Genomic DNA, 10,558 nt, shown 5'->3' with positions numbered 1-10,558 from the left:
AAGCTTTAACTTCGTGCAAACAAATCAAGCTTATAGATATATGTATACAAATATACATTTGACACCTAAAAATAAGCTATGCTTATCAGATTTTTAATGCAACTATGTAAAATCAAAATTAAAATGATCTAAATTAGTGATTTTTTGTTTTTTTATTTTTTGAGAGAGAAAAAGGAGAGTATTCTTTATCAATAAAAAATTAACCTTGCCACGTTGATGAACGGCTCACAATTAACAACTTGCATGTGCTTTAATTAATTCGAATATTTAAATAAAAAAAAGAAAGAAGAAATAATGAATAAATCATTGTTTTGATTTTTCATACATAAAACAGTGTAAATAAAATACAACGCAAAATGTCAAATAAAATGGTATTTGTTACAGTTGGCACAACAAAATTTGATAATTTGATAACTACTGTATTAAGTCGTGTAGTTTTAGAGGTACATGTTATTTAACAATATTATATATATTTTTTTCAATGTAACGATTGATTCTCTACTTTACATTATATTATATAAAATATAATTCGTTATAATGTAACTGTTATGCTTATAATGATTGCAATTTTAGGCCCTATCAGCACGTAATTACAGACATCTGATTTTGCAAATTGGCAATAGCAGTTTAGAACCAGATTGCACTGCACGTCATGGTTTCCATAAAATAGAAACATTTAAATTAAGTCCATCCATTGGAAAGTACATGGAATCGGCAGATCTTGTGATAAGTCATGCAGGTGCGGGAAGTGTACTGGAAGCTTTGGAAAAACGCAAACCTTTAATTGTAGTAATTAATGATCTTCTCATGGACAATCATCAAGTAGAATTAGCCGAGCAACTATACAAGGATGAATATTTATATTACTGTACTTGTCAAAAATTGCTGGACATTGTACAAACAATGGACTTGACAAAATTGAAACCATTTGTTAATGATAAAAGCACAGATATTGCTAATTTTATTAATAAAATAATGGGATTTAGGTGATGAAATAGTTTTATCTTTCATAGAGAATATAAGAATATTGATTGTTTTATAGTGATAAAAGTAGCTGTGGGAACAAACAGCAATATTTATATATATATTTCAATTTTTAACATGTTTTACAATACATGATCCATTAGGATACATGATCCATAGAGTTTAGATTTATTAATGTGTAATATATTATGCTTGATATAATTTACAATAAAAATACATTATATACTTAAACAACCGTTCTTCAAAAAACTATACATTACATATCATAGAAAAATTTATAACTTTGCATGTTAAAAAATTGTGACAGATCAATGGCAGTTTAACGTTCCCTCAGACAATTTGTAAATTATTCTTAATAGATATCTGTCACTATTAACGCAACAGCTAATTCTTTAAAAATATTATAAATTATTATGCTTGCAAATAAACTCAGTTCTTTAAAAAATATCAGTTATTTTCTATATTTAACTTTGATCTATATATATATATATATATATATATATATATATATATATATATATGTATGTGTATATATATATATATATGGCAATGAGAACAGTTGATATATTATTAGTAAGTGAAATAATTTTCATACATTAATATATTTACACTACTATGTTCTGTGTGAGTTATTGCTGTATGGTGTACTTTTAATTTATTTTTCATGAAGATACATGAACAAGAAGAAAACTACACAGAATTATAGTAGTGCATGTTTTAACCAACCAAACCAAGTCGTGTCATTTCCTTCAGAAGTTCATTACCCATTTGTGCAGGACTCCTTGTCACTATTACACCAGCCTAATAATTAAGTTCATGTATATCATTCAATTCGAAATTTTTTTTACATATGCCAATGAGATATGTATATGTAAATTGTTACTCACTTTTTCAAGTGCATTAATTTTATCTTGTGCACCACCCCTTCCTCCTGAGATTATAGCACCAGCATGTCCCATTCTTCGTCCAGGTGGTGCAGTAATGCCAGCAATAAATGATACTACTGGCTTAGCTTTTCCACCCTACAGCATAATACATATGTTATAAAAATGTAAGTAACTCATGATATATTAAATTTTATGATGAGCTCAAAAACGAATTAAGACAGGATTTGGATACTAATAATTTGGTTAGGATAGACTGGAATTTAAATACTAATAATTGAGAACAGCAACCAACAGTATTCTTTTCGATGAGATATTCTGCTGCTAATTCTTCCGCACTGCCACCAATCTCTCCTATCATCATGATACCAGCACACTCTGGATCAGTAAGAAATACATCTAAACAATCGATGAAATCAGTACCATTGAATGGATCACCTCCGATACCCACACATAATGTTTGCCCAAGTCCAGCCTTAAAACAAGAAGCATTTCTGTAATATATTTAATATCTTATTAACATATATTTTAATTATTGAAATATATACTTACAAGAGTCGTTTGATTCACAGCCTCATAAGTTAGAGTTCCTGATCTTGAGACAATACCAATCTTTCCTTTCTGATGTATATGGCCAGGCATAATACCAATTTTACACTAGAACATTATATAAAACAAATAAATAAATATATTACTCTAACATATAATAAATATTGTATTCTAGAAAATCAGACATCTAAAGTTATTTCTGCATACATACCTGTTCAGGTGCTATGATTCCAGGACAGTTTGGACCGATTAAACGCGATTTATTTTGTTCGAGTAATCGTCTTTTTACTTTAACCATATCATGCTGAGGAATACCCTCTGTAATACAAACGATTAAAGGCATCTCAGCATCAATTGACTCCATAATAGCTGATGCTGCAGCTGGAGGAGGAACATAAATAACTGATGCATTAGCTCCTGTTGCTTCTTTCGCCTATAAAATATAATTAATTTAAATACTATAGTAAATAAATAAATAAATATTGTAAAAGAATAGCGATACTCACTTCTTTAACTGACTTATACACTGGTTTTCCAAGATGCTCCGTACCTGCCTTTTTGGGACTAACTCCACCTACTATCTTTGTACCATAATCAAGAGCTTGTTGACAATGGAAAGTTCCTTGCTTTCCAGTGAAACCTTGACATATCACTTTGGTATTTGCATCAATTTTTAAATTCTTCCTAGTTTCCGTATAGTTAAATCTCACCTGAGAGCGTAATAAACTTCCACAGTTCCTGACTAAAAAATTATAAAAGATAATTGAAACATCATATAATGATAATAAATACTAATAAGTCTATTACAACAAAATCAAAATATTGTGTATGAGTTACACATAAATAGAATTGTATATATGTAATACTTAAAATATATACAAATATGATATAAAAAAACTCATTATACAATATATAACTATCTCTCAAAGCAAAAATATATTTAACAATATTATATAAAGATTGAAAATAAAAAGTACATTTATATTGCTATTATTATTTTAGTAATGTCAAAATTCAAGATTTCTAGCTTCAAAGTCTTATTATTTCAAATTATATGTAATGAATGTTATCTAACATTTCACAAGTTCATGAAAGAAAATAATGAGCAAATTGATTGAAATGTATACATAAGTAATTTAAAACATTCAGTATTATAAGAAAAGATAAGATTAATATGTATATGAAAGGATAGATATCGTTAAAATTAATCGCACGAGAATTATCGTCATGATTATTATGGGGGAGAACAAATCATCCAATTGCTCCTCGTATAACACAAGCTTGCACATTACTCTTAATTAAAGGAACGAGCATTTTCCCACAAAATGCGATTCTCCACGGTGGAACTATGCCCTTCCTTATATAATAAAATATTATTATGACAAGCGCGGGCTGTCAGCATTATTTTTAGTCCGTTCAGAGGCTGCGCATGGCGTAATCACGATAGAAAAAAAGGCTCAGGACATTGCTGTTCAAATGTGCAAGAGTTCAAAGGAACCTTGGAGAAACGGGGAGATATCACGGGATCATACGAGAAAAATTAACGCGCCCACCTGTAAATTTTGAAAATGCCCTGGCAGCCACAGCCATCTTTCAGTTTATCCTTTCCGCTGAGAAGGCAATGTTGAAAATTAAATTAATAACGGGCCACCATTAAAAGTAATATAGGTACTGCGATCTGAGGAAAAGGTCAAGTCCAGGAGAGAGAATATCATATACAGACGAACACAGATATTCGTGCGGAGTTGGCTCGATCGAACCATGAACTTACAAAGAAAATAGAAATAGAATGGTGGATAGCTCTTTAAATGTCTCATCAGCTGATTGGCTGTGCACGAAGAACTTGTTCTACTGACGAATCTTTCCATTTCGTCTCTTTTATTAAATATTAATTATTTAATAAAATATAATCTGTCTTTTTTTACGCTGCAGTTTGATATTTTAAAACTCGAACAAGGTTTGCTTAAAAAATTAGGACAAATATTTTTTTTATCGATCAAATCTAAATTTTCAAGTCTTTCAATCTCAATTATTATATCTTTTTTTTGTTTCATATTTGCAAATAATTAATTTTGTATACATATTTCGAGTATAATATAATAGAAGATTGTATTTTTAAAAAAACCCTAGACAGAGCAGGTGCTGTGATTGGACAATCGCAGAAAGGACGTTTTCTATTGGATGTTCTTGATATACAGCGCGAAAAGCGTCGACCAATCGAAGCGGAGACATCTCTATTCTGATTGGTCGCTCAAAATGCTTTCGCAATTCATGCGAATGCAGCCCTAGAATACCTGCGATGCAAGAGAGTCTGAAAAGGTAGTATACTGTACGATCAACGGAACTTTTGAATAGCGAGCGTAGTTGACGAAAGGTACGATTGATGGTATCGCGACTGCCAGATGTGCACATTATGCCAACAGGAAGAGAGATCCGTCTCTCTACGTCAGTCTACGTAAATTCTTTTCGATTTCATTATCATTATTTTTTACTGACATAAAAGAAATATATAAGTATATATTCGCGGTTTTGTTTTTTTTGGATGGATAGCAGTTTAATCAAATTTGTAGTGTCTCGAATTCCAAGGTAATATCGACAAGTACGTGGAAAGTATGATATATAAGTGACCGGAGTCACGGAAAATAAATCTTATAAAAATGACGTGGTGAAGATATGCTTATCGTTTGATGAAAGTGTCCAAGGAATTACAAGGTAAATGCATTTTCGGCGTACCACGAATTATTTCATCGTGGTATTGATCCAAGATTTTAGCGTAATAACGTGTAGCAAGAGAGAGATCTCGGAGATATATGTCTAAAGTTTCATTATCTTTGATAGTGTCAATGCACAACTTGCTTCCTGTAATTCGATATTGTTCTCGGTATCGAAGTTGTGCAACGCGCTAATATTGCTATTAGGAACGGAAAATTTTCAGTCGTCCGGAGTAAGCTCCTATTCTGATTATTGCTACTGTAGATTTGCATATGCATTCGAAAAAAATTATTTTATTACAAATTAAAATTTGCGCATTATATAGTAACGGTATATTTTAAGAATTAGAAGAATTTAGTCTAATTTTAAATTTCTTGTAGAAGTAGAATGGAGGAAAGTACAAGTTCGCGAAATGTCTGGCATAAAGATAAGCCTGAGGAGCAAAATGAGCTGTTTCAAGGAGAATCCACTACTGCGTCTGTAGAAGCTAATTCTACATCATTAGCCGATATATTTGATACGGCATTTACATCAACAGTTGATCCATCTCCACAATCTCGGTTTCCTTCTGGTATATGCGAAATCTTGATAACTTTTTAATCAAAACGTTTTTATCTGTGCACATATATAGTATATTTTAATTATTTTTTATTATAACATCATATATGGTACAAGATAAATCAAATATATCTTATTTGTAGGTAATGAAATGGAGTATGAGCATTTATTTGCAGACAGTGATATTGAAGAGTCAGATGTAACAGCTATAGATCCTTATACAAATTCAGCTCATCCTACTGCTTCTGAGAATAATTTTGTTTATGGGGATTATTTAACACAATCGGATACAACTAATGATTCACAGGAATATTGGCAACCTGATCTCTTAAATTGCAATATGTGCCAAAATAGACAAGATAGAAATTCTAAGAAAGAGCCATCTACTCGACAATTGAATAATTCGTGCGAAGAGAGATTATGTAATAATTATAGGACAAAAAGAATTATGCATGATCGTGATTTAGCAATTGAACATAAAACTAAAAGAAGCAAAGAGCAAAAATTATTGAATGGTCAACAACCAGATAATTTGAGTATAGCTGGACCATCTAGATTATCAGATCATCCTATTCCAAATAAGTACGCATATAGCTTATATATATATTAATATATTTGTATGCAACGGTTTCTTTTTTGTAATATACTATTAATATATAAATATTTTATTTGCAGTATAACAAGATCAACAGCAAACATAGATCCTATACAGCTTCTAGAACATGTAGGTGATCATAATTTGAGTATGGCTATTAGTTTACATCCTTCAGCATATTCAAATGTGATGGCTCCTCAAGAAGCACATTCATCTCGTATGTATATATTATAGCATTTATAACATACTAAATATACTTATTAGTAATACTAATTATACTAAGTATACTCATTTGTAAATAATTAATTTTTTAAATTTTAATAGAAAACGATGATACACCATCAGCACCAGATTTGCAATTAGATTGGTCCTCTAGTAGCGAAAGTGATGATGAAGACAGTTCAGTTGAAGTACTAGGTACTGTTAATCATAATGTCAAGGTATGTAATATATAAAAATAATGTAGTAAATAACATTTTGATTATATAAAACCTTTCAAAAGTATTATGTATATATTATTAATCTTTTTAATATTTACGTACTATTAGTATATATATATATATAAAAACTTTATTTAAAATAATTAATTTTTTACAATGTTATAGAATACATTAGAAAATACGAATGAAGATAATCGTACAGTTACTGTAGTTGACTTAACTGTAGAATCTGATGAAGAACACACACCATCTGCATCGACAAATCCTGTAGTTAGTCCGAGATCGACAGATTATAATCATAGGTGAATATGTGTATTCTCATAAAATTGTGTGTATACATGTATATATGTATGTGTTGGTATGTGTGTGTTACACTTTATATTAATTTAATTAAATATGTTGTAATTGTTTTTTTATCAAATTATAATTATTTTTTTATATTATTAGAATAGTATATAATCTATAATATATCATAATATAACATATTTTTTAGAAGTAATCCCCCCTGCATGCATGGACTCACCCCTATTGGAGATTATTGGATGGATTATCATATTGAAACACTTAGATATCAACATAATAATACACATCATAGAGGCACATGTCACAGAATGCCTGCTCATTCACGTTATGGATCTGTAGGAGGTAAGAAAATTTTTTCAGAAAAATGTTTATCATTTATTAATATATAAATTTATTTAATCAGCTATATATATATATATATATATATAGCTTTAATATATATATATATATATAGATTTAAATATATAAATAAAATTTTTACAAAAAATATATATATATATATTTAAATACAAAAAATAAAAAGATTTTATTAATTTATTTAGATACATCTACAAATGTAACAAGACCACGTATGCATCCACTTCAAGAAAGATTATGGGTAAATCAACAACGCATGCAAGAAGTGCATAGACGAAGACTTTATCATAGATTTTCGTCGCATCACGTCGCGTTAGTGTTAATTTTATTGTACTATATTATATTTTATGTGGTAAAATATATTCTCTATTCATAAATCATACTTTTAGTAATTCGAGACCAGGAAATACTCATTTACATTCATCGACGTACGTCAGTCGTAGAAGTGGTGAAAACAGCAGTCCTTCGAATGCTCGATGTAACAATGGAACTGATAGTGCAGCATATACCGAAAATTATCTTCCACCTATTTTACCGCCGCCGCAACAACCTACTGTTTATAGCCATCCAGAGGCTCGAGGGCCACCTAATTTCTATAGAGGATCATGCCCTATGCTACCTATAATCGTAATTTGATTTTTGTTAGAATATAACATCTTTTAATATTATATCTTAATATAATTTGTATTTTTATATTATTTACAGGTAAATCCATTGAATGGCGTGGAAGAAATGGAACAGACTCCTCCAGTGATGTTACCCTCAATGCCAGTGCATCAACATGTACATCATCATATGTATCATTATGATCCGCATCAACGACCGTCGCAACGTATGCATCACGTTCATATTAGTTTCCATCCTCATATGGTACGTAGTTTTTTTATTGTCAAAAGTATTTGTATGTAATAGATTCAATTTATCTATCTAGATTCTAGATTGTATTCAATTTATTTTATTTTACATATACAGCAAGGATCTGGAACACATGATATGGTACCGTTTCCACCGTTGGGTCTATCGGATTTTGTATTACAAGGAGCGCGTCATATGTCTGCTCGACTTGATAATTATATGCGCATTGTTGATTTCCGACGTATGGCTCATATAAGTTGTGGGGCTACACAAGAGTCTATTGAAAGCCACACATTCCCACATAAATATAAACGGGTAAAAATAGATGCTTATAGTGAACATTTTTATTATATGTTACATGTATAAGAACAGTCAATTGTATAATGCTACAATATGTTACATAAACATATCTGTTTGTAGGTAAAAAAGGTCGAAAATGGAGAAGATGCTATCGAGAAGTGTACAATATGTTTATCCGAATTTGAAGATTGTGAAAATGTCAGGTAAAATTTAGCTTCAGAATTTTTATATAGCTTTAATTTTAATAAATTTTATAATATATAATATATACATATATTTATTAAATATAATATATATTTATTTTTTATAGGAGGCTTCCATGTATGCATTTATTTCATATCGATTGTGTTGATCGATGGTTGTGCACCAATAAACGTTGTCCTATATGTCGAGTGGATATCGAAACTTTTCTCCATAAGGAGTTCACTACTTCAATATAGTTTAAGGTTTTTCATATCTGCCTCTTTTTAAAATATAATCAGATATAATTAAATATTTATATACATATACACATACATATATACAATATATATGCATGTATGTATGTATACATGATATCAAATATTTCTCAAGATGGTCCATTCAGGAGAAAATGTACTGGGTTACCATTATTATTATGAATTAATGGTGTAAAAATGTTATCGATAATCAAAATAATAACGAAACATGAGCTGAGTTCCTCAAGAAGACAAGAAGAGTTGTCAATGTTCAATTTTAATACATCTCTAACTATGGTTAGTTTTATGCTTAATGATGATAAATGAATATAAATGAATATAATGAAGACTAAATTTGTTTATACATTTACTGATTTGTCAATATTTAATTTTAATCTATGACGTAAAAATCTGTAAGTTTAAAATAACTTCTATAACTTTACAAAAATATATATCTTTGAGTATAAGATATACTTAAAAATATACACAAAGATATATACATAGTTTGACAACTCGATTTGATTCTATGTCGACATAATACTTCTGGTATACAATACATACTATATAAATTATATGCATTCAGTGTACTCAATTTATGAAAATATTGAAATTTCTATTGTAAATATTTTATTGATATCATGTAAATTTTTGTAATGCTTGAATTAAATTTGTGGCCGTGACAAAATTCTAGTATTACATGTTATATTACTAATAACAATTTACAGAATAGCTTGGTTTTAATTTTGTTTTTTTTGTATATTAATTTGTACCAATAATATGCTTATAAAGCCCTGATTTTAGATATTATAGGTATATAATATTCTAGGTATATAATATTAACTTAGATCTGAATATTGAAAAATTTTATTATTTGCAATTTACTATCAATCATCCTTTATATGGGAGAGAATATTATTAGTGTGTTGTTCAAATTATATTTGTAATATATTATTCTTCTTTTTGAAACTATTATTCAAACTAAAGTAGAACACAGCGCGCCATTTAAAATAATAAATAATGCCGAAAATATGACAGGTTTACTATAAAAACAAATAATTATTGATATTAAATTTATTCGATTACTATTACCTATGCTAAGCCAAAGACTTAGCCTAAGTTATAAACATAAAACGAGTATTTGACCTATAGAATGAGTAAGCAATTTTAAATTAAAGTTAATCGCCATTGTATCTATGAAAATTGCAGAAAAAATCACTATATTGTCAGGCCTTATATATATTGTCATTCTTGTATATATGTTATGTTACATAATAGAATCAAATACTGTTCTCTAGTTATAATAATCATAGTAAAAACTTTTATCATAATAGAATATCTTCAGTATTCAAATGATACTGTGACACAAATTATTTTGTCAATGTGCGATATAAAATGTAATATATAATAGATAACATGAAAATAACGTGAAAACACATTGTATAATGTCTAGAGGATTTTCTGTTGCTAGTTTGATATTAAAGAATGAATTAAGAAGGAAAGAGAAGTTTTACATATTATTACAAAAATAGATTATTATAAAAATTTGAAAGAATCATATTTATACACACACATACACATATATTT

At 29.0% G+C, this 10,558-nt stretch overlaps 3 protein-coding genes across 6 annotated transcripts; 2 read left to right on the top strand and 1 right to left on the bottom strand.

Moving 5' to 3' along the window:
- The first annotated feature begins 7 nt into the window (after positions 1–7).
- Alg13 (Alg13 UDP-N-acetylglucosaminyltransferase subunit) lies at positions 8–1,418 on the top strand. Its single transcript, XM_029302473.2, has 2 exons — positions 8–443; positions 574–1,418. The coding sequence occupies exons 1-2, from the start codon at positions 357–359 to the stop codon at positions 988–990; spliced, it is 504 nt and encodes a 167-aa protein (XP_029158306.1). The 5' UTR covers positions 8–356; the 3' UTR covers positions 991–1,418.
- A 184-nt stretch (positions 1,419–1,602) lies between these two features.
- Scsalpha1 (Succinyl-coenzyme A synthetase alpha subunit 1) lies at positions 1,603–4,185 on the bottom strand. 2 transcript variants are annotated; one of them, XM_029302471.1, is made up of 7 exons: positions 3,971–4,185; positions 2,924–3,159; positions 2,629–2,850; positions 2,421–2,525; positions 2,164–2,343; positions 1,872–2,006; positions 1,603–1,785 (listed from the first exon to the last, which is right to left on the bottom strand). In XM_029302471.1, exons 1-7 carry the CDS (start codon positions 4,005–4,007, stop codon positions 1,702–1,704), a joined length of 999 nt encoding a protein of 332 aa, XP_029158304.1. In that variant the 5' UTR covers positions 4,008–4,185; the 3' UTR covers positions 1,603–1,701. The 2 variants fall into 2 exon arrangements, with proteins under 2 accessions (XP_029158304.1, XP_029158305.1); XM_029302472.2 differs by lacking the exon at positions 3,971–4,185 and adding an exon at positions 3,710–3,784.
- A 603-nt stretch (positions 4,186–4,788) lies between these two features.
- On the top strand, positions 4,789–10,461 carry LOC114930568 (uncharacterized). Of its 3 annotated transcripts, XM_029302380.2 has the most exons (14): positions 4,789–5,129; positions 5,256–5,361; positions 5,510–5,700; positions 5,831–6,269; positions 6,363–6,499; positions 6,607–6,722; positions 6,888–7,024; positions 7,216–7,367; positions 7,568–7,694; positions 7,772–8,009; positions 8,088–8,252; positions 8,355–8,552; positions 8,658–8,740; positions 8,848–10,461. In XM_029302380.2, the coding sequence occupies exons 3-14, from the start codon at positions 5,517–5,519 to the stop codon at positions 8,975–8,977; spliced, it is 2,106 nt and encodes a 701-aa protein (XP_029158213.1). In that variant the 5' UTR covers positions 4,789–5,129; positions 5,256–5,361; positions 5,510–5,516; the 3' UTR covers positions 8,978–10,461. The 3 variants fall into 3 exon arrangements, with proteins under 3 accessions (XP_029158213.1, XP_085340761.1, XP_029158212.1); XM_085484635.1 differs by lacking the exon at positions 5,256–5,361 and having other exon boundaries at positions 7,219–7,367; XM_029302379.2 differs by lacking the exon at positions 5,256–5,361 and having other exon boundaries at positions 4,790–5,129.
- Positions 10,462–10,558: the final 97 nt, after the last annotated feature.

Source organism: Nylanderia fulva, unplaced genomic scaffold (genome assembly GCF_048542155.1).
Source record: "Nylanderia fulva isolate GAGA-0341 unplaced genomic scaffold, ASM4854215v1 Scaffold30, whole genome shotgun sequence".
NCBI classification, from domain to species: domain Eukaryota; kingdom Metazoa; phylum Arthropoda; class Insecta; order Hymenoptera; family Formicidae; genus Nylanderia; species Nylanderia fulva.
This window is presented reverse-complemented; position numbering and strand designations above follow the sequence as displayed.